This window comes from Aethalodelphis obliquidens, unplaced genomic scaffold, assembly GCF_003676395.1.
Source record: "Aethalodelphis obliquidens isolate GAN/ISIS:26980383/991018 unplaced genomic scaffold, ASM367639v1 scaffold53, whole genome shotgun sequence".
In the NCBI taxonomy this organism is placed as follows: Eukaryota; Metazoa; Chordata; class Mammalia; order Artiodactyla; family Delphinidae; genus Aethalodelphis; species Aethalodelphis obliquidens.
The window spans coordinates 14,061,501-14,084,341 of NW_020837997.1; the positions used below are offsets into that span (position 1 = coordinate 14,061,501).

Consider the following 22,841-nt stretch of genomic DNA (forward strand, 5'->3'; position numbering starts at 1 on the left):
GCCACCCCCAGCCCAGGGCCAGAGTTCTGCCTGCCCCTTTCATTTACCCAGCCTTCCAGCCCCTGGGCTGCCCTTAGCCTAATGACAGCAGGTGGCAGGGAGGCCTCCACCTTGAGGCTATTAAACTGCCAACCCCAGCTGCCTGCCCCGCCCCTGCCACCAGAGGGGCAACAACTGCCCTGCCCGAGGAGGGGGGAGAGTTTGGAGACCCAGGTGAGCTGGAAGAGGGAAGCCACCCTTTAAGGGCCAGGCCCCAGATCAGTTCCAACGTGCAGGAAAGCCCCCTCTCCACCAAAGGGCCAAACCTCGGAATGCCTCCCCTCCCCCACCCCAGACACGTGCATGGGCCTCCCTGTGTCTCAGTTTCCCCCTCTCTAAAATGGGCCAATTTAAATTTATTCCTCCTACAGTGGTTTTGAGGATGACATTCCCCTCTGGTCAAAGGGAAGGGGTAGGGAGGGGTCTCCCGAAGGGCAGGAAGTGTGCCACTCTGTCCCCCATTTCCCAGAGGGAAGTGGCTGTCTCTAAGTAGCTGGGTGCAACTTCCCAGAGGTGCCTGGCCCGGAAGAGTGAGGAGCTGCAGGATTCCCAGCTGCCTCTAGTGAAGGGGGGCCTATTTTTAGCCCAGCAGGGAGCTGGGAATTGATACCAGATTTGCTGGCTCTACAAGGGACGGGCAGAAGGCCTGGGCTGCACCTGGGTCCTGGCTGTGTGATTTTAGGTTAGTACAAACCCTGCTCTGGGCTCTGTTTCTCAAGCTGGGAAATGGGAATGCTGCGACCCCCAGCCCTCTAAGGTTTCCTGGCCAGACCAGCTTGTGGGGGTCCTGTAAATACAAGCCTGATTCTCACTTAGCCCCTCAGACAGTCACTCCTCCTGCCCTCCATTCAGGCTGGGGGGTGCAGCATCTTTTTAAAAGTTCTGGGACTTCCCTGGTGGCGCGATGGTTAAGAATCCGACTGCCAATGCAGGGGACAGGGGTTCTATCCCTAGTCCGGGAAGATCCCACATGCCGCGGAGCAACTAAGCCCATGCGCCACAACTACTGAGCCTGTGCTCTAGAGCCCGCGAGCCACAACTACTGAGCCTGCGAGCCACAGCTACTGAAGCCCCCACACCTAGAACCCGTGCGCTCCACAACAGGAGAAGCTACCGCAATGAGAAGCCTGTGCACCGCAATGAAGAGTAGACCCCGCTCAGCCCCGCCCGCCGCAACTAGAGGAAAAAAGCCTGCGCGCAGCAACGAAGACCCAAGGCAGCCATAAATTAATTAATTAAATAAAATAAAAATTCGCCCAGATCACAAACTGCCCTCCTTCCCACATATATTCCCCCTGAAACATATTTCTGCCTCAGGGCCTTTGCCCTGGCCATTCCCCTGCCTGGACCACCCTTCCCCAGCTGTGCTTTTTCATTCAAACTGGAACCTCACATCACCTTGTTTTATCTTCACCCAGCCTCTTCTGTTCAAAACAGCTGCAGTTGTTTAACCTCCTTAGCCTTGATCACGGCTGGTTGCATCTCCAATCCTGAGGTTGGGCCGGACACATAAATGTTGGTTGAACGAATGAATTCATGGGTCCCCTTCTGTCCTCCCTCACCCCATGGTATTTTTGGAGTCTGTCTACACAGAGGTGGAGGGCAAGTTAACTATTCACCATCTCAATCTCAAAAAAAAAAAGGAAAGAAAAAAGAAAGACCTGAAGGGGATGCTGGGCCCAGCCCCAAATCCCAGAACCCCGACTGGCCTCCAGGTTGCCTTGTCCCTGTGAACCGGGGTCTATGAAAATGTAATTATAACTTCTTTTGAAGTAAGAAGAGAAAAGCAAGTATAATTATAAGGAATAGATAGTCATGAATCCAGCCTAAAGTAATTCGTCACTATACCAACACAGCTGCAAAATAGAATTTTTAATATTTTTTCATAGAAGGGGCCCAGGAGACCCAGAACATTCATAGTGCGGCTCTGCTTGACCCACTTTGCAGCAGGGACACTTTGAACCGCTGGTCCAGGTTGCGATACGCATGAGCGACTCCCCCTAGGCCCTGGGGTCCCTCTGTGGGGTGGACCCAGGGAAGCCAGGACCATCCGCGGGGTTCGCGCGCCCCCTGCCGGGAACCTGTGGACTGCAGCCGGGGGCGGGGCTTCCGCCGGAGGCCGCCAGGGGGCGCCGTCTCACCTGTAAACGAACTTCCCGGGTCGGACGGGGAAACGGAGGCCCGCCGAGCCCTTCCTGTGGCTCCTTAGAAATGTTCCGGGGTAGAGTTGCCGGACAAAATACAGGACTTGTAGTTACATTTGGATTTCCAATAAACAACGAATAACTTTAAATGTATCCCAAATAAATATTGCACAGGACCTAATGATACTAAAAGTTTTTTCACTGTTTATCTGAAATTGGAATTAACACCTCTCCCGACCCGCCCGGACCCCCGGGGCTTATCCCCATGCTGTGGCTTCGGGTCCTACCCCCACCTCACCCCCTCCCAGTTCAGCTGCACCAGCTGAGCTCAGGTCACATTTCCTGGTCTCACCTCCTCCAGGAAGCCTTGCTGGAATCACTGCCACCAAGGTCAGGCTCACAGTTACTCACAAAGCGCACACATATCTCCTTCGTAACCTTTCTCACTGCTATTATTTGCATCTCTCTAGGTAGTTCGCCACTCACTGGCCCCTTTGCTAGACAGGGGCTCTGTGTGGGTAGGGGTCAGAGGGTGCCTCGTACATAGAGCCTGGCACGCAGAAGGGGCTCTGAAAACTGCCCAGCTGAACAGACTTGAGGATAAACCAAGGGTCTGCAGTTTTGGAACGATGCCTCTTCCTGGATGTCCCTTTAAACCCTTTAACTTCATTTTTAAAAAAACTTTTTCGAGATCATTGTACATTTTTTAAAAATATTTCTTTAGCTGAGCCGGGTCTTAGTTGCGGCACGCAGGATCTTTAGTTGCGGCATGCAAACTCTGAGCTGCAGCATGCATGTGGGATCTAGTTCCCTGGCCAGGGATGGAACCCGGACCCCCTGCATTGCGAGCGCGGAGTGTTAGCCACTGGACCACCAGGGAAATCCCAAGATCATTGTAGATTCTAACGCAGAGATATCTCTCTCATACCCTTCACCAGGCTTCTCCCAACAGTGACATTTTATAAAACTGTAGTACCACATGGTGATCAGGATATTGCAATCGCTACATCCCACCCATGGATTCGTATTTCCCATTTTCCTTGTACTCATGTGTGAGTTTTCTCTGCAATTCTATCAGCTGCGTAGGTTTGTGTCTCCACCACAGTCCAGGGGCAGAGTGGCTCTGTCATAAGTGTCCCTCATGTTGTCCCTTTCCTGTCATCTCCTCCCCTGGCCACCACTCATCTGCTCTCCGTTCCCATATTTTTGTCACCTCAGGGACGTTACAGATGGAATGGTACATCATGTAACCTTCGGGGACTTCCTTCCTACACTCAGCGTCATTCCCAGAGATCCACGCCGGGTGTGTGTGTATCAACAGTGTGTTCACAACTCAGACCTGCTGAGTGGGCGTGGACGGACCACGGGTGCACCTATCGAAGGATGTCTGGGTCATTTCCAGTTTGGGGCTATCACAAATAAAGCTGCTATGATCACATGAGTACACATTTTTGTGTGAACAGAAGTTTTCATTTCTCTGAGATAGGTGCCCAAGAGTCCCTCTGGAACTGTGTTCGGTTGTTTTTGTTTTGCTTTGTTTTTTCGGCCGCACAGCTTGTGGGATCTTAGTTCCCCAACCAGGGATCAAACATGGGCCCTCAGCAGTGAAATCATGGAGTCCTAACCACTGGACCACCAGGAAATACCCTGGTTTTTTTGTTGTTGTTGTTTGTTTGTTTCAAATTCCTTTTTCACAGGAAATCCTGCCACTCATTCCCTGAGTCGAGTTTTGGGGGATGAGGCGAGGAGAGGGAGGGAGGTGGGCAGGGCCTGTGGGCAAAGGGGAGATTTCACCCTCATGCCCGGCCTGGTACAGAGACCAGGACTTGAAGACCAGAACAAGCGAGCTTCAGGCCAATGTCTATGTCAGAATGGAATGGCCTCCCCTTCTCACATAACATCTTTGCAAATTTGGGCTCTTTGGAGACCTAGGATGTCCCCAAATAATTTGGAAGGATGGGGGCCCTCCAAGAGATGGGCAGTTGTCCTTCAGGGTGACTAAGACTGAGGCCTGCAGGGCCTCACCCTAACCCTCCCCCTGCCCAGCAGGCACACGCAGCTCAACAGACCCAGAGGTGGGTCTGTTCCCCCCACCTTGAATCTGGGTGTGACACTTATAGCACCCAACAATTCAACGTGGAAGGAGTGAGGCTCTGCGGCTCCCACCTCTACTTGGAAGTTTACGCCAAGGCATAAGCCTGACTTTCCCCAGACTGCCATGTTGGGAGGAAGCCCAGGCAGCCTGTGGAGGAGTGCTTGGCTGCCAGCGTGAGACCAAAGCCTTCTCTGGCCTTCCTGGTCCAGCCGCTAGGTCGGCTACTCACTCAACACCACGTGGGTCACAAAAACCGCCCAGCTGAGCCCGCTCACTCACCGAATCGTGAGTGGTAATACACTGATGCTGTTCTATGCCTCTCTGTTTTGGGGTGGTTTGTTACGTACTGCTGATCCTGTGTCTCCCAGGGACGGCTCTGTGCACTGTGCTCCAGGGAGGCCTTATTTATTCAATGACACCCATTATTTTCCAGCCAGGATTCTGGACGCTCACCTGGTAGCAAGAAGAGCACCTTTCTATCAATTTTAAGATGCACATCGTGTTCACTTTTTAACATCTCTGAAAATGGCATGAATCTTACAATTTTACAGTCAACTGCAAGGCAGTGTGTGAAAATGTCTATCGATACTTCCTTGAAAGTTCCAGAAAGTGCCGTCAGCAAACCATCTTCAACTTCAGGAAACACAGAGATAACGATTACAATATCAATAGTGGCAAAGCTTTACAAGAGCTCAGAACATTCTCACTATGATGAACATGGACAAAAATAAAGACATTAATAGCAGAATTACAGCAGCTCCTGTTCCAGAGGGGCTCATCTTGATGCCCCCAGAGAGGGCTCAGAGAGGGGCAGCGTGCTCCCTCAGGACACACAGCCTGCGCGGCCCCAGCCCACCGCTGCCTGGCTTCGGGGGCCTGGCGGGGGCCTGGTGGGCGGTCAGGCGGTGCAGCTCGGTTTGGGGGGCGGCCGGGTCCGAGGGTCCCGACCGGCGGGGCCGCCGGGGAGCGCAGGGGCAGACGCGGCGGAAGGCCTGACGGAAGTGGGAGCCCAGGAAGGCGTAGAGCAGGGGGTTCAGCGCCGAGTTGCTGTAGGACATGCAGTGCGCCCAGATCTTGAGCGCGTAAGCTGCGTAGCTGCGCGGATGCCAGGCGCCCGCCGGGCCTAGAGCCTGCAGCACCAGGAACAGCTGGATGGGGCCCCAGCAGGCGGCGAAGAGCAAGACCACGGCCGCCACCAGCCGCGAGACCTTGGCCCGCACAGCGCCCGCTCGCTCCGCCAGCAGCTGCCCCTGGGGAGGGGGGGAGGGGGTATGAGAGAAGGCGAAGGACCGGCAGGGGCGACACCCAGGGCTCTCCGCTACTTGACCCTCTTAAATTCCGCCCCCCCGCGCCACCCTCCTCAGATGCACCTCACTCCCCCCTACTGTGCCATCCCCCCATCCCCTGCCCGGCCGCGCCCCCATCCACCCAGCCGCGCACCTGCAGGGCGCTGTCGCCGGGCGCGGGGCGCACGGCGGACCGGCCCAGGTGGCGCAGCATGGCCCCGTAGCAGGCGCAGGTGGCGACCAGCGGCAGCAGGTAGAGCGCCAGCAGGTTGTACAGCGCGAAGGCGCGCTCGAAGGAGCGGCTGGGGAAAGCCTCGCTGCAGTAGGTGCGCGGTCCGGGCGAGAGGCGATGTAGGGCGAGAACCGGCGCGGACACGGCCGCGGAGCCTGCATCACAGACCCGGCTGAAGACCTGGCCCGGGGGACGAGGGGCGCGAGGGGGCCCGGGCTCTGGTCTCCCCGGTGCCTCTAACCCCGGTTAGGGTTAGGGTTAGGGCAACGGACATTGAGCGCCTCCTAGGCGCGCGTCTGCCCGGGTCCGCGCCCTCAGTAGCCCTCGCAGGGAATGCCATTGCGTCCATTTCCCGGATGAAGGAGCGAGGTCCGGGGAGAAGCAGTGAGTGTGTGTGGAGTGTGAGCCCAGGGCACGAAAACTTGTCCCCCCTACCCCGTGCGGCCTCCGCGCTGCACTCACCCGCCCAGATACTGAGGCTGACAGCCAGCGCCAGGTGGGGCGTGCGGCGGTGCAGGGCGCGCAGCGGGAACACAGTCACGTACCAGCGGTCCACGCTCATGGCGGTCAGGGTGGCGCACGTGGCCTGCACCGAGACCTGGGAGGGACGGGAGCCCAGCGTGTGGCCCCCTGCCTGGTCTGGACCTTTCCCTGTCTGCGCCCTCCTTGCGGGTCCCCCACCGTCCAGCCACTCGAATACAGGCAGGACCTGTCCCGGGAGGGTCTCCAGGGCCCACAAGTTGAAGGGGCAGGAGAGGAGGGGCTGTCAGAGAGGAGCCCAGGGTGGTGGGGGAGGGCGGAGTCATTAGGGGTAGGCTGAGGCCCCCAAGACTGAGACCAGGAGAGGCAGATGCATCCTAGGATCCCGAGACGGGTGGGGCAAGAAGTAGCAGGGCTCCGAGAGCCCGCCACCCCACTCCCCGCCCAACCCCCATTGTCCCCCGTCTTCCTCCCTCCCACCCAGTCCAGGCTCCACCTGCTCCAGCCCCACCCACCCACCCCCAGACCCTGTCCCCGCCCCGCCCACCTCCACGCCCCGCCCACACCGACTCCTCCCCCTGGCTCGCGAACCCCTTCCCCCAGCCCGCTTGCCCCCAGCCCACGCACCTGCTGGATGTAGTTGAGGAACTTGCACATGAAGTCGCCCAGCACCCAGGCGGGCAGCGGGTAGAGCAGAGCAGTGAAGGGCACGCAGCACAGCAGGAACGTCAAGTCTGTTACTGCCAGGTTGGCTGCAGGCGGGGGACGCGCGGGTGCTAGATGTGGGGTGCATCTGCCTAGCCGCCCCAGCGCCCTGGCCCAGCCCACTGGGCCTCGCCTTTGTCCCAGTGACCAGCAGGGTGGCTCGCGAGGCCCCCAGAGAGGTCCCAATATCCGTGGGCAGAGAAGTTGGGGCACCCTCCTCTCACCCTTTTATATTTCATACACCCCCCAGCAGGGGCTTCATAGCTGTTCAAGCAGCAATGGACCCTGCTCACCCCTGTGGGGGTTGCGAGTAGGCCCCCGCCCCTCTGAGCCTCAGTTTTCTTACCTGAAAATTGGGTAGAGTGGTGTTGCCCAACAGCCAACATAGAATGGAGAACACTGACTGAGTACTCAGCCGGGTAGGGCACCCCCATCACACAAATGTGTAAACTGAGCCTCTGGGGCAGAGGGCGCAAAGTGGGGGCCCGCGGGCCACGCGGTCTTTCCCCCACTCCTTTTATTCATCGGACACCATGTTATAAGAACCACATTTCAATCGGACATCTTCCTTGAGTGGCATGGCCAGCGCTCCATGGGCCACACTCTCCAACCTCCCTTTTAACTACTCCGGCCACCGTGGAACCCTCCAACGCCAGAGTTTGCGACCTCCAGCTTAAGGTACAGGGACAATAGGGAAAGGACAGGGAGCCCTGCAGGGGAGAGATCCCTATCTAAGAGGACTCCGACGCACCGCTAGGGGCGCCCCTGGCCACTCCGCCCTCGTGGCGACCCCCGGAATGGCCCGCAGGCACCGCGCGGCGCCTGGGCGCTCACCGATGTAGAAGTTGGTCACCGTCCGCATCTGCTTCTGGCGGCAGATGACGAAGATGACAAGCGAGTTCCCTGCCAGGCCCAGCAGCATCAGCGCGCCAAAGAAGAGCGGCACTAGCCAGGCGTCCACGGGCCACGGCGCGGGGGCCGGGCCGTCCGAGTCGTTGGCGCCACAGCCGGGACAGCTGGATGCGTTGGCCAGCGCCCACCAGGACGCGTTGGGCCCGGACGTGGCCGAGGAGCGCATTGCCGCCCTCTTCCTCCCAGCCACCCTCTGGGATTGCGCCCAGGGATGGGGCAGTGACTCTCCTCCCGGCTGCCCTCCTGGGATGCGCCACAAGGTCTGGAGCGCGGCTTCGCTGGACTCCGTGGATTCTCCGCTGGCGCTCAGCCGCCGAGCGTTTATACCCCGCATCCCACCGTGTCCCCGCCTTCCCGCCTCTCCTGCAGCCGCTGGCCACTCCTGTGCGGCCTGCGGTTCACCAGCGCAGCACCCTTCTCTCCCATTCCCTCCTCCCCCCCCCCACCTTGGGGGTCAGGATAAGAGCACAGGAGGGGGGAGGCTGGAGGAGGGGCTTGGGGCGGAGCAGGGGTGAGGTAGGCTTCCCACAGGCTGCTGTGGACCCGGGAAGGACCGATCCTACCCCAGGGGAGGGAAGGGTAGAGACCCACCAGCAGGAAAAGCAGGGGGACAAAGCTACAGAGTCTAGGGAATGAGGCAGAGGCCATGACTTTGACCTTCCATGGGGCTGGGGCTCCCGGTGGGTGGGCCCCACCTGGCAGTGAGGTCAGCCCTCAGAGGTCCTCCGTATCTGCTGCCAGGGTTTGCCCCAGGACACTGGCGAGCCATGGAGGTTCAGGGCAACAGAAGGAGGCCCGGGATCTTGTGGTTAGAAGATGCCTGTTCTTAACCTCAAACAAAACAAAAGAAGAACAAAAAAGGAACCAAAACTCAACCTCCCCAGGACTTTGCTGCGAATCAGACCCCTTGAGAGTGTCCACCTCCCACCTAACGGGCACTGATTGGCAGATACCAGCACGGGGACACAGACACCTGTGCTGCTGGTAGTGGGAACCAGGTGGAGAGAAGTTTATAAAGGATAATGTTGATCCCCAAACCCACACCCAGAAATGTACCCCAGATACTAGCCTGTGAGGCACGAAACAGGGCACTGGGATGTTCTAAGTAGCAAAAGAAAAGATGATGCCGTCTGTGTAAAAAAGACTAAAAGGGGGAAAAGAAATGAATAAATATGCGTGGGCATCAAAGGGCATCACATATCTCCAGAAGGAAGTACTAGGAGCCTGGGGGGGAGACAGGCTTCGACATCATTCTTGACAATGGCCTAAAAATTCAGAAAAGGAAAAAAAAGTCCCTTTGGGGTGGTAATGAGGGCCAGGTTAGCATGAGGAGACCCAGGGATACTCCACGGGCATGGAGGAACTGTCCTGGGGAGACTGCTGAGTTGAGTGGGCCTGGGAGAGAACTCAGCAGGGGGCTGGACCTTGGAGGGGGCCTCGACGGGGGTGGGGTGGGGGTTGGCAGCAACGGCTCATGGACTGGCCCAGGGTCTGGGAGGGTGTTAGGAAGGTGACGACAGGGACTTGGCAGTCCAGTGGTTAAGACTTCCCGCTTCCACTGCAGGGGACACAGGTTCGATGTCGGGTCGGGGATCCCACATGCCAGGCTGCGAGGCCAGGAAAAAAAAAGAAGGTGAGGACAGGAATGAGTGAGGCCCCAGAATCACGGCAAGGCCCAGGCTACGTCCTGTAGAGTTAGCACATCTGTGGAGCAGCTGGTCATCATGGGCCAGAGCCGCAGACCAAACATCCCGGCCCCCAGATCCCCCGCCCAAGCACTCCCCCCAGAGGTACCATCTCCCAAGTTGTATCACCTTGATTTTTTCATATTTATCTACATGAGGTCACACACTGTGTGCTTTCTTGGGTCTTGTAATAGTTCCTCCTCCTTTTTCTTTTTTTATTTTATCCCCTCTTGCTCTTTATACGTTAAAGCAATCGGGTTGTTTGTCCTGTACAATTTCCACCAGGCTGGATCTGGGGGTTGCATCCCTGTGGTGTTTCTTATCGTGGTCCTAGTTCCCCATTTTTCTTTTTTTTAATTTACTTATTTATTTATTTAGTTTTGGCTGCGTTGGGTCTTTGTTGCTGCACGCGGGCTTTCTCTACTTGCGGCGAGCGGGGGGCTACTCTTAGTTGCGGCGTGCGTGCTTCTCACTGCGGTGGCTTCTCTTGTTGTGGAGCACAGGCTATAGGCGCACGGGCTTCAGTAGTTGTGGCACACAGGCTCAGTAGTTGTGGCACACGGGCTTAGTTGCTCCACGGCATGTGGGATCTTCCCGGTCCAGGGCTCGAACCCATGTCCTCTGCATTGGCAGGCGGATTCTTAGCCACCGCGCCACCTGGGAAGTCCTCCCCCCCCCCCCCACACTTTTCTTGTAGAATGAAGGGTGGATTCTAGATTCTAGAGCAGGTTTAATTCTCTGTTCTTAACTCTCGGGTCAAAAACCAGGTCTGTCATCAAAGGGCCCCCCCACTCCCGTCTCATCGGTCTGTCCCTTCTCCTCCACCTCTATTCTGCTCCTCCCCCCTTCACCTAGTACCCTGCTCTAGCCATTCTGGATGCCCCAGGGCCTTTGCACTGACTGTTCCCTCTGCCTGGCATACCCCTCCCACTTTTGCAGGCTGCCAGTCCTCTTTCCAAAGGTCTCCACTTCCCTAGCCCAGGGCGGGGAGGTCCTGTTCGATCACTGCTGGATCCGGAAAGCACAGCCCCCACCCCAAGGACTGTGAGCATTTGCTAAATGAATAAACTCTAAAAGTCAGAAGGAGGTGGGGTTAGCTTTGTTCCATTTTTAGAGAAGAGTAGATTGAGGCACCCAGCCAGGACTCCAGAGGCTGCACTTTACAGAGGACAGGGAGGGGTCTGGTGGAAGGAAAGCCCTGTTGGTGCCGGGTGGGGGTAGCATGGGTCATTTCATCTGTCCAAGCCTCTGAAAAGGACGTCCGCTTCCTTCCTCCTTCCCCAGGACTCAATTTCGCCATCTGTCCCCCTAGGGCTGGGTGCCGTGCCCACAGCCCCGCCTGGGCGCAGGACAGGCGCGGTCTTCTGCCCCGGTTTCCCCGGGGCTGGGTGCCGCCCCCTCAGTGTCCCCGTCCGTGCCTCGGGGTTGGGTGTCCCCGGCCCGCAGCTCGGGCTCGGCCGGGACGTGGCCGCGACTCCACCAGGCGCGTACAGCCTCCAGGCTCCGCCCCGCCCCGCCTCCGGCCTCCCGTCACTTCCTGCCCGGCCCAGAGAAGGCCCTGCCGGGCGGCGGCGACAACAGCAGCGGCGTGCAAGCTATGGTGGCGCTGGAGAACCCGGAGGGCGGCCCGGAGGAGGCGGCGGCGGCGGCGGGGGTCGCCCCGGGCGGGCGGCGGACGCTGTGAGCGCGGCCGGCGGGCGGGCGCGGCGCGCTTCCGGGCTCCGGGGTCCCCTCCTCTTACCCCTCCCGGGCTGCAGCCCCCGGCCCGCCCCGCCCCCTTTCCTTGGGGGTACCCCACTCGGGTGGAGCGGGGTGGTGGTGGGCTTTGTTGTCAGTGGGTGTTTCCCGGGGAAACCCCATCCCCGTACTTCCGGGCCTTTGCCGGGGCGCAGGGGGCACCCCCGTGTCCGCGTGTGCAGACCCCCGGCGCCCGAGCTTCGGGGGTCCCGGGCGCCGCGTCGGGTGAGGCGGTGCCGCTGCGCGCGGTGTACCCGGAATCCACGCTGGTGGTGTTCTGGGTATTTACCCACTTGCGGCTGTTCCTGTCCCCCAGCTGGGGATTTACCCCCCAGCCAGTCCTGTGTATCCGGCGGGGTTGTGAGCCCCCCACTTCCCGGTGGACGCGCTCTTTGTTTTTTTCCGGGTAAATACCCAAATGAATGGGGGGCTTACAGACCCGGGCCAACACGAGCCTGTGTGTCCTGGGACGTGGACTGGAGGCAGGTGGGCGGCCCCATATGGGTATGCCCCCCTCCCCCAGGTTCGCAGGTCTCTTTCTAACCCGAGTGTTGGTGCAGAAACCCAGGTGGTCCACCCTGGCTGCTGGGGTTTCATTTCTGCTTCTTCGTGTGCCCTTCCTAGTGGCCCCGGGCGGGCTGTTACCCCTTCGGTGCCTCGGTTTCCCCATCTGTAAAATGAAATAACAGCGGTCCTCTATTTAAGGGGCTGGGGTCAGTGACCCTGCACTTGGAGGTGCCCAGCAAAGCGGAGGGCACCATTCTTTAATAATTATCTTAAATAGTTCACTATTGTAGGTGTTTTGTTATTTTAAAATAATTTTCTCATTTTGGTATTTTGTGATTGCTTTATTATTATTATATTTGTTATTACTTTATTGTTATTATTACCCAGAAGCTGTACTGGTCTCTACAGATGTGGTTATTTAAGGGGCCTTAACCCGCTCGAAGTGGGTATTTACCTGCCAGGTGGGTCCCTCCAACCTGCCCCCATCCCCCCTCACCTCCATTCCCGGGGCGGGAGAGGGGAGCTGCTGCTCCTTCTGTCTGCCCATCCCAGCCTGAGTCACCTCCGCTCTGAGCCCTCCTTGGTTTCCTGCTAGAGAAAGTAGGTTCCTCTTTGGCCTGTTCCTGGGGGAGGGGCAGGTGCCAGAGAGAGGGTGTGTTTGCCTAGGGGAGTGGGTGTTAAAGGCCCCATCTCAAAACCCTCAGGGAGAATTGGGGGAGGCAAAGGAACCTGTCCTCCCCAAACCCAACCTGACTTAGCAGCTGTTTCCACTGTCAGGCCTGTCCACCCCTGTTGGACGCTGGCCCCTGCCATGGTGCAGACATTTCCCAAGGCCTGCTGGGTCCAGGAAGCCTCACATGCCCCATCTGGGTGGTCAGTTTCCCCATCTGTAAAGTGGTCTCTTTGGGTGGCTGGGGAAGCAGATGAACTGGCCCTTGGGTGAGTGTGTAAACAGAAGTTCGGGTATTCATTCAACAAACAGCTATTGAGCACGTGCTGTGGGCCAGGTGCTGGGGACACAGGAGCAGCCAAGAGGGACCTTGTCCTTATCTTGCGAGTTAGTGAAGGAGGTGAGAATTCAGGAGTAAACAAGTATGAGGACGGGCTGGTTTCTGATGCTAACCGGTGAAGCCGGAAACGGGGCTGATTGGGCTAGTTGGGGGGTGGGGCAGTTTCCCCCAGGAGGTAACTTTTGAGCTGGGACCAGAAGGAGCCAGAGAAAGGATTCTTCAGGCAGGAGGCTGAGCACATGCAAAGGCCCTGAGGCGGGCTGTTCCAGGTCAGCTTGCGATGCAGTAAAAGGGCCCTGTGCCTGGAGCAGGGGCAATGAGGCGGAGAGAGATGGGTGTTGATGTTCTGATGTGGATGTATATTATATAAAGTTTATGCTGTCCTCCACCCCTCCTCCCCAGCGTTTATTACAAATCTGCTGCCCGCTCCGCCTGCCCACTCTGTGGCCCCAGGCTCCTGCTGGAATCTCCTGGAATCAGAGAGGGTAGTGAGGCCCCAGGAGGCCGTGGGACCAGGCAGCAGACCTGCAATGCCAGGCCGGGGAGAGGCTGGGCCTTGTCCTGAGGGTGCTGGGGAGCCACAGGTGATGGTGGAGCAGGTCAGGGAGCAGCTGGATCTTTAGTCCAGTGGGCTGTGGTCTGAGGGGTCCAGCGAGACCTGAGTTTGAGCCCCTCTGACCACTGTGGCCCCAGAGGGAAGCAGGAGGCTGGATGGTTCAGGGGAGTGGTCCTGTTCAGACCAGGTTCGAATCCTGGTTCCGCCCCGGGTCCCGAGGTGACAGGGAGCCCCATTTCTTGGAGCCCCATGTCCTGAGGGCCCGAGCTCTCTCACTGAGTCCCACCCTGCTCTGAGGTTCCCCGACAGCTCCCCCCGGATGTGGTCCTGTTATCTGCCCCGCCAGGCCACCGTCCTGGCCTCCGTCCATCTGCGGGGTGGAGACACAGGCCCTGGAGCCACAGCGAGGCCGCAGCTGAATCTGGAGCTTGGGGTGGGGGTGCCTGGGCCTCAGGAAGATTGCGTCCAGCCTCAGAATTGTGGGCTCTGTACTGACTTGAGTTGCCCTGCCCTGTCCCAGCTGCCCTCTTTGCAGCTGTGGGGTCTCGGGATAATGACTTTGCTCCTCGGTTTGCAAATCTGTATAACGGGCATCAGAACAATAGTACTTGCCTCCTGGGGTGATGGTGAAGGCAATCGCTTAACCAGGCTGTGATCAATGGTGTGGCCCACGGGGTGAGCTCCCAGCCACAGGAGGAAACCAAACAGGTGGCAGCTTGGGGAAAGGTGTGTGTCCTGGTTCCTCTTGGCTCTGAGTGCCCCCTCCCAGACCAGCAGGGGCCATCGCTATCCCCACTTTGCAGAGAAAGAGCTGAGGCTCCAGGTCACACAGTGAAGCATCCGTCGTAGCTGGGATTCAAACTCAGGGCTGAGCTTCCAGGCTCTACCCCTGCCTGCGTGTCTCCTAATTTTTTTTTTTTTTTCCTTGGCTGCACTACGCAGCTTGTGGGATCTTCTTTCCCCGACCAGGGATTGAACCCTGGCCCCGGCAGTGAAAACGCCGAATTCTAACCACCGGTTGTGTGTCTCCTATTGTGCCTGCATGAGTTTACCCATCAGATAATTTTTCATAGATTTTTGCCTGAAGTGTCATCCGTGGAGCCTGCCCCACCCCAACCTAAGACAGGGCTGAGGCTCATCAGCCTATTTGCTTCGTGATCAAGATGTAACAGCCTTTCTGGCCAGGGCAAAAAACTTAAGGCTGGGGACTCTTTACATATGTATAGACCTTGGTGAGTGTGGGCTTCAATCCTAACTTCTTTGAGGCACCTTGTCCCACTGTCCTAGGGCTTCATGGCATTTTCTAGCGCCTGTTTGTGGGGCAGGGGTCATGCTTCTCTGTTTAATTTGTGTCTTGGGAACTTTGAACACTAGGAAAGTTTGGGTGGAATTCTGGACTCTGGTTTCTACTCAGTCTTGGAATCGTGAGATTTTGCTGGAGACCTGATTGGGCAGTTATTTTTTTGAGCATCTACTGTATGCCAGGCAGGGCTACAGTGGACACCAAACTCTGCCCGCGTGGAGATCACGGTGGGTGGTGGGCAGGGTGGTGGTAGAACGTGTGGCCATCAGGAGAACAGAGCAGTGAGGGGGCGGGTCCCCCTGAGGAGGTTTGAGCAGAGGCCAAAAGGAGATGGGAGTGAGCCGTTCGGAGCCTGGGGTGTGGGCACCGGGCGGGGGCACAGCTGGTGCAGAGGCCCAGAGGCCGGGCTGCCTGGCGGGTTGGAGCGGAGGCGCAGGGTGAGGGCGGGGGGGGAATCCTGGCACCCTAGACCCTCTTAGGCTGAGTCCGCCACCGGCTCCCCAGCGTGAGGGTTTCTGAGCCGGGTGGGACCCTCCTCTCAGCCTGTGGTCAGGGGCTGACCAGGGAGGAGGCCCTGCAGCTTCTTGCCCGGAAGTTTCCATTCAATATCGCCCCCTCCCTCCCGCGCGGCCGTCTGCTGCCTGGCCCTCGGGTCCCCAGCGGGAGGCCCGCTAATCCACCTCCAGGATTAGTGCTCCGGGCGGGGGTGGGGGAACCACTCTGTCCACCTCCCCCATCCAGCAAGGGGGCCCCTGGGGCGTGAGTCAGGTGGGCCGGGGCATCACCTTAGCGCCTGGGGGCCGTTTTCTGGGTTATCTTCTGTTGGAAGCGTGGGGTTGGGGGTGAGGGGACGCTGCATCAAATGAAGTCTCAAGAATCTTCCAGAGGAGGGAGACTCGGCCTCACCGGCTTGCAGCTCAGACCTGGAAGCCTGGGGGCGTGGGCAGCAGCTCTCTTGGCCTCCCACCCAATGTGTGGCTCCCCTTCTCTGACCCTCGGTTTACTAACCTGTCCTCAACGGTCCCTGCTTCCCGGGTGATGTGACGATGAGACACAGTGACATTTTAAGGGCTGCCCATGTGATAGGGGGTGAGCTTCCCATTGTGGAGGGAAACCAAGCAGGGGATGGCTGTGAGAGAGTGGCGATGGTAGGGTTGTGCCTGGGCGTCCTGGTCTGTCTTGGCCCTGAGGACTGCCCCCTCACACCTGGCCCACAGGCCCCTTCCGGGCTGCCTGCCCGCTCTAGCCAGCTCCCAGGTGAAGAGGCTCTCGGCCTCCAAGAGGAAGCAACACTTCATCAACCAGGCTGTGCGGAACTCAGACCTCGTGCCCAAGGCCAAGGGACGGAAGAGCCTCCAGCGCCTGGAGAACAGTGAGCAAGGGTCGATGGGCGCCTCCTGGGGGCTCCTAGGCCTCAGACAGCAATGGTGTGCATGTTCTGTTATCTGAGCCTGGCCCTGAGCTGGACGAGAGGGAGCTCTGGGCATTGGAGCTGGGGCTTTAAAGGGGGTGTAGGAGTTCAACAAGCCAAGCCAGGGCTAGGTAGGAGGAGTTCTGGAGGCTGGATCGTTCCTGTGCCTTCTGGGAAAGACAGCTGGAGCGTGGAGGAGGGGAGGCTGGTGAGAGTAAAGGCCCTAAATATAGAGGTGTGGGGGAGGAAACATGGTCCTCTGGACCCTGTGGAGCCTGGCGGGGGGGTGGGGGTGGCTCGGCGGGGGGCCTGAATGCAACCCCCAGCCCAGAGACCGTCTGTTTCCATCTAGCCCAGTACCTCCTGACCCTGCTGGAGACAGACGGAGGCACACCTGGCCTGGAGGATGGGGACCTGGCGCCCCCCGCAGCACCCAGCATCTTTGCAGAGGCCTGCAGCAACGAGACCTATGTCGAGGTGGGGCCCTGTATCCTGCCCTGGGTTCCCCCGCCCACCACCAGGCACTGCCTATGCTGGACCCTGTGCCAGGAGCACCCATCCCCTCCCTGGTCCCTTGATGAATACCCTGGGTCTCCTTCCAGCGACCTGAAGCCCACCCACCCCAGAACCTTCCAGCACCCGTGGTTCATCTGCTTATCACACTTGGAATTACTGATGGGATTGGGGGCGTGTTTGGTTCATTTCGATTCCCTGCCCCACACAGGTGGGTCCGCAAGTGCCCCACGAATTCCTGGCCGGCCCGGTGGTCACATGTGTGCACAAGGAGTATTTCTGTGCACTTGTGGCCCCCCCAATGTGCATTAGCCAAATGGGGAAACTGAGGCTCGGGGGCTTGCAGTCATTAGTAAGGGCCTGCCTGCCTCTCTTCCAGGTCTGGAACGACTTCATGAACCGCTCTGGGGAGGAGCAGGAGCGGGTTCTCCGCTACCTGGAGAACGAGGGCAGGAGCAAGGCGCGGAGGAGGGGCCGCGGGGAAGACAGGCGGAGAGGTGGGCCTGGGTCGGGGGTGGGGAGGGCGGGGTCAGGGCAGGCGGGGAGGAGCCTGGCGTGTGGGCGGGGCCTGCAGCTCACTCCCACCTCTGCCCCACTGCATGGACTCTTGCAGAGGACCCGGCCTACACGCCCCGCGAGTGCTTCCAGCGTATCAGTCGGCGTCTACGAGCCGTTCTCAAGCGGAGCCGTATTCCCATGGTGAGTACCAAGCCTGGCCTTGGCCTTGTCTCTTTCCACTTGCTTGGTCTCTTTTGAAGGCCCTTTTTCTCAGCTTCTCAATCGGGCGGGGTGAGGGGAGACCAGTAACCCAGTGAACGTGGTGTGATGGAGCAGACAGGGCAGGATATAGGCTAGTGAGATCCGAGTGCAGGACCCAGGGCTGGGCAAGGGTTCTCCTTGAGGGTGGGAGGGACAGGGGCAATGAAGGTGGGTTTTGAAGGATGTGTAGGAGTTCACCAGGCCAAGGACTCAGAGATTCAAAGGTTTGGATGTGTCTTGAGTGCCTGGTATCCTTGGAAACGGTTAAGTAGCCTCATGTAGTGAATCAGAGGCCACATTTGAACCCAGGGCTTTGGGCTCCAGAGGCTGTCATGGATGTGGGGGGCCTGGACATCTTGGCTAGGGCCCTGGGCCTGGACATCTTGGCTGACCCCTGGGCCTGCTTCTCCTGCAGGAAATGCTGGAGACCTGGGAGGAGCGGCTGCTGAGGTTCTTCTCTGTGTCCCCCCAGGCCGTGTACACGGCCATGCTGGACAACAGGTGACTGGGTGGGTGGGGGTGGGCGCCGTGAGCTACCCTGGTGTCTGGCTCTGGCCACTCAGCATCCATTCCCTGCAGCTTTGAGAGGCTCCTGCTTCATGCCATCTGCCAGTACATGGACCTCATCTCAGCCAGTAAGTGCCTGGCGGCCCCTGGGACCCCAGTTGGCTGATTCAGTCTGGGGGAAACCAAGGCTGGGCTTCCCCGGGGTCTGCTTACCCGGTGGCAGGCTTTGGAAGAGGAGGGACAGCGTGAACACAGAGGGGGCAGTGCGATGCTGCCTTGATTCATCAGAAGCACCTGTACCTCTGGCCCCACGATGGACGATGCTGTGCACATAGACTCCCCTCCACCTGCATCTTCGGGGCTGGGGAGAGAGGGGCCTGTGCGGGGCTGATGAAGCTGGGCCTCCAGGGACCCCAGTGTCTGCAGAGTTCGCATTTAGCTGTAGCCCCCCTCCACTGTGCCACACATGTGACTTCTGGCAAGTCCCTTCTCCAGCCTGTGTGCCCCTTTCACGATGGGAGTGATCTTGGGACACAGCCCACCCCCACCCCCCCATGGAGGGTCCTCGCAGACCCTTGCTGGCCCTCGGCATCCCATCGGGTCCTCTGTCTCCACGCCCGTCTCTCTGCCTCCTGCCTGGAGTTGCTGAGGAGACAGTTTCCATGGCAACCCCAGGATGGTTCCTCTCAGGCTGCCTGGGAGGGAGATGCAGCCCCCACACTTGCTTTTGTTCCCACTGGCTCAGGATGGAGGGGCTGGACTGGGGGTGCCTCTCTGTGGGTGTGGAGCCGTGGCCTGAACATAGGAGGTGGGGCCTGGCAAGATGGGGAGCAGGGGAGAGGGAGCCGCCGGGCCAGAGGCTGGGAGGTGGGCCCAGCTTGGGTTGTGTATAGCTATGGTTCAGGTTTTGGGGTGGCGGGAGGTGGGTGAAGGGAGGTTGGTGGGGCCTGGGCCACCGGGGGCCTAGGTGATTCCCTCTGAGGGCAGGGATGGAGGTGGGAGACCAAGGGTCAGGGCGGGACCCTCGTTCAGTCCCCTTGGCCTCGGGCCAGTGTGTCTCGGTGGTGCGTGCGTCTCTGTGCGCGTAGGACACGGGATAAGTAACGGGAGAGGAAGGAACAGCTCGAGCTGCTCTCAGCGCCTGGCCTGGGAGCTGGGGGGTCGCGTCAGCCCAGCTCGTGGGGACCTGGGGCAGGACAGGCCGAGGGCTGGGCTCCTGTGTGCCACAACCCTCGCCTTCCTCCCTGTCTTGCCTGTCCCCCGGCAGGTGATGACCTGGAGGGCAAGCGGCAGATGAAGGTCAGCAATCGGCACCTGGACTTCCTGCCTCCGGGGCTGCTCCTGTCCGCGTACCTGGAGCAGCGCAGCTGATGGCGGCCCTGCCCCCGGCCCCGCCTCCCCAGTGCCAAGACCTCCCGTAACATCACTGAAATATCTTTATTATTTTTGGAATTTTCCCTTGGAAACGTGCTCTTCCCCTTGGGGTGGCTCCCGCACCGCACCCCTTCCCCGCCCAGCTTTCCGGGTTAAAGCTGGCGGCTGGGCTGCCCCGCGTGAGCACAATTCACCCTACTCCCGCCCCGGGGCCTGGACTCGGGAGGAGATGCCTGGCCTGGTCACTTCCCTGTCCCTTCCTGGGTCAGCGTTTTTGGCCCCGTGTGAAGCTTAAGCGAGGAGGGAGAGGCTGGGTTTTTATCATTTTTAATGAATTTGGCGTGATTTGTTGTAGATTTTTAAATTTCCCTTTTGCGAAGAAAAACCAAAAACTTGCCCCAAGTGATAAATTGGGGGGCTTCATTCCAGTCCCTGCTTGATCCTCTCCCAGTTTTTGGCTTGGGTGGAGGGTCTCTGGGGCCCTGCCCCTCGCCCTGGGAGCATTACATTTGGTGTGTGTGTGTGTGTGCGCGTGCGCGTGTGCATGTGTGTGCCCCGCAGCCCAGGATGGAAGCTGCGTCTTAAAAGCTGGTGTCACCCTCTTTTTGGAATGTGTGTTGCCCTCGCCACTCGCCTTTGGTGGCTGTTAGGGCCCCATCTGCTCTGCACACCCCCCTTCCTTCCTACTGAGGATCTGGGACTTCCAGCCAGAAGCCTCTACTCTCAGACTGTCCTGTTCCTCTCTCCATGTCCCCTTGCCCCTGCCCCCAGCCTGGCTCTGGGGTGTCCTCGTGCTGGTCACCCTGGCCTGGCACAGGAAGCAGGGCTGGAGACTGCACCCCTGCCCTGCACCCCCGTGTGTGTGGCTAGTTGTGCTTTGGGAAAGGTGGAGCGTTCAATAAATTTCTGGTGCTCTGGTCTACTGCTGTGGGGTTTTCCTTTGGGGCAGGGCTGGGGGCACGACAGGCACTCACGATGCCCTTGTGTCCTGGTCATTGAGGGATGTAGGCCTCAGGGGATGAAGCTTGGTTCTGAGTGACAACCCCTGTGGAGGCAGGTGTGTGGGGAGACTCTGTTAGGAGTGGCCCGGCCCTTGGCTCTGCTGCCCTGGCTGGTCCCCTCCCAGGTGCCCAGGCTCAAACCCCAGCTCTGCCACCTTCCAGCTGCGTGACCTCCAGAAAGGTCACTTGTGGGACTTCCCTGGCGGTGGTCCAGTGGTTAAGACTGCACTTCCACGGCAGGACTGCGGGTTTGATCCCTGGTTGGGGAAATAAGATCCCACGTGCCCCGTGGCATGGCCAAAAAAAAAAAAACAAGTCACTTGTGTGAGCTTCCTGAGTGGCTGAACAAAATACACCACACTGCAGCTTAAAACCACAGGAGTTTATTGTCGCCTGGTTCTGGAGGCCAGAAATGCAAGATCAAGGTGTGGCAAGGCCACACTCCCTCTAGAGGCTCCAGGGAGTGTCCTCCCTGCCTCTTCCAGCTTCTAGGGGCTCCGGCCTCCCCTGGCTTGTGGCTGCATCCCTCCAGCCTCTGTCTCCGTCTTCACGTGGCCTCCATCCTGTGTCTTCCTTCTGTGTGTGTCTGGAAACGGCTGTGCATCCTGCAGGATCCCCCAGCCTGGATTATCTGCTGTTCTCTTGTGATCACGCTGAGGGAAGTTCCCTTCTCACCCGGCCACATCAGGGGTCCCTGCTGCCCACAGGGCTCCTCACTACTGACCTCACCCCTGATCTCCTCCACCTCCCTGAAGGCGGAGTATCTATGTTGATTACTGGAAATTCTACCGGGGAGATTTGTCTCTATTCCCCTGTGTATTTGTTTATTTAACCATTTATATCAGTACGGACGCCTGGGCATTTACTTTCTAGTTTGGGTTATAATCCAATATTCCTTAATTTTATTCGTCAGGTTGTTCCAGATTCGGCTGCTGGGAGCCCTGTCAGTGGCTCCTGTGTGTCACTGAGGCACTCCCATAGTTGCGGGGTTTTATTTATTTATTTGAGCACCCTCCTTACTTTCTGCCGCTACAAGACGCAGAGGGCTCCTCTGCATATTCTTGCTTCGTCCTAGAACCAGCCCTTTCGCCAAGGAGCCTGGTTCCTTTCCCTGGGGCACCGTTTTAAAAACCAAGATCTGGGCGCTGGGTGTGCTGTCTTCCATTTTAACAGGCATTTTAAAAGTTCTACACATAGATGCTAAATAATGGAAATCCCAAGGGCTCGTACGGAGGACACAAGGAGATACTTGAGTAACCCGCTTCGAGGCTCTCACCTGTGAAGGGGACCAAATTTCCGGCGCCCAGAGAACGGGCTGGGGCTCCGGGCACGGATGTCGGGTCTCTAGGGGAGTTCACAGCCTGCCTCCAGAACTATTAACGCGAACTCCGTCCTGTCCTGGCCTCTGGCTGGTGCGTGGGTTGTTTCCCCCACCCCGCTACTCCAGCCGGGCCCCCAGACAGCCCGGCCCCCCAACCTTTGCCCAGGTGGTGCCGGTCACCCGGTGCACGCTTCCCTGCAATCCTAGGTCTTTCTGGAAAAGACCTTTCAAACTGGGGAGAGTCCAACAGCAATAGAACCAATTTTTGGAAAACAAATTGTGGATGGGGTTTGAATCCAGAGGGACCCTCAAAGTGTAAAGGAACCTCACTTATAGAACCCAGTTATAACACCGCGGATACCAGAAGAGGAAAGGCAAAATATGGAACGCTTCACGAATTTGCGTGTCATCCTTGCGCAGGGGCCATGCTAATCTTCTCTGTATCGTTCCAATTTTAGTATATGTGCTGCCGAAGCGAGCACAGTTGTACGTTTGATCCCAGAACTATTTAGAGGGCATAGAATATGCTCTTTTACACTAAGGGCGAACTCCATTAAAAACCGGTTCAGCCATTCGTCCCTTCTTTTATGATATTTGTGCAACAATACCTTAACCAAATGGGGTCATTCACTGAAATTGAGAAAGTGGTTTTTGTTCCACCAAATATGACTCAGGTGGCTGCTGGGAATCCATGATCGCATGCAAATTATACTGGAAGAGGGGCGGAGCCGGAGCCGCTGCCGTCCCAGAAGTCTCTGGGAAGCGGCTGCGCTGCGCGGGCGAATCTTTGCTCCTGGGAAGATGGCGGCGGCGGAGCCGGGGCATTAGGGCAAGTGCAGGCTGCGGCCACCCGCTCGGCTGGACGCACAGGCCGGCCCGGTGAGTACGGGGTTGGGGGCTCGGGCGGTCGGCCGGCCTCCGGACGGCGCCGCGGCAGCGGGGAGCGCCGGCCGGGGAAGGCGGTAACTAGCGGGCCCGGGGCGGGGCCTATGGGGTCAGAGGGCGGGCCTGGAGAGCAAAGGGTGCTGGGTACGCGGCCTGAGTGCGCTGGGCGGGGTCTGGGGGTCGTGGCGGAAACTTGGGGGGACCTGAGGCGCCCCGGGGGTCGGGGCATCCGGAGCAGGGGGAAATCGGGGCGGGACCTGGAACGATCGGGGGAGGGGCCTAAGGTTATACCTCCCCGCGGAGGGCCTGAGGTGCGTTGGGTGGGGGGGCTTGGGGGCGCGACCTGAAGGGCCAGGTGTATGGAGGCGAGGCCTATGGG

The 22,841-nt window shown here is 58.8% G+C and overlaps 3 protein-coding genes and 1 non-coding gene across 8 annotated transcripts in view; 2 read left to right on the forward strand and 2 right to left on the reverse strand.

Moving 5' to 3' along the window:
• Positions 1–4,612: 4,612 nt before the first annotated feature.
• Positions 4,613–8,099, reverse strand: KISS1R (KISS1 receptor). Its single transcript, XM_027085947.1, has 5 exons — positions 7,816–8,099; positions 6,904–7,028; positions 6,259–6,394; positions 5,719–5,951; positions 4,613–5,528 (listed from the first exon to the last, which is right to left on the reverse strand). The coding sequence occupies exons 1-5, from the start codon at positions 8,057–8,059 to the stop codon at positions 5,079–5,081; spliced, it is 1,188 nt and encodes a 395-aa protein (XP_026941748.1). The 5' UTR covers positions 8,060–8,099; the 3' UTR covers positions 4,613–5,078.
• A 3,010-nt stretch (positions 8,100–11,109) lies between these two features.
• Positions 11,110–20,174, forward strand: R3HDM4 (R3H domain containing 4). Of its 5 annotated transcripts, XM_027085980.1 has the most exons (9): positions 11,315–12,283; positions 14,462–14,620; positions 15,909–16,063; positions 16,434–16,579; positions 16,995–17,112; positions 17,229–17,314; positions 17,790–17,875; positions 17,954–18,009; positions 19,149–20,174. In XM_027085980.1, the coding sequence occupies exons 2-9, from the start codon at positions 14,607–14,609 to the stop codon at positions 19,250–19,252; spliced, it is 765 nt and encodes a 254-aa protein (XP_026941781.1). In that variant the 5' UTR covers positions 11,315–12,283; positions 14,462–14,606; the 3' UTR covers positions 19,253–20,174. The 5 variants fall into 5 exon arrangements, with proteins under 5 accessions (XP_026941779.1, XP_026941778.1, XP_026941782.1 ...); XM_027085978.1 differs by lacking the exons at positions 11,315–12,283; positions 14,462–14,620 and adding an exon at positions 11,110–11,258 and having other exon boundaries at positions 16,455–16,579; XM_027085977.1 differs by lacking the exons at positions 11,315–12,283; positions 14,462–14,620 and adding an exon at positions 11,129–11,258.
• Positions 20,175–20,294: 120 nt separating this feature from the next.
• The window catches only part of LOC113608976 (uncharacterized), a 61,989-nt gene continuing 59,442 nt past the window's right edge, over positions 20,295–22,841 (forward strand). Inside the window, 1 exon segment of the mRNA XM_027086031.1 lies at positions 20,295–22,456. The gene's annotated coding sequence lies outside the window, so the exon portion shown is untranslated.
• Positions 21,953–22,059, reverse strand: LOC113608999 (U6 spliceosomal RNA). The gene has a single exon (XR_003428466.1). It is a non-coding gene; the product is annotated as a U6 spliceosomal RNA (small nuclear RNA).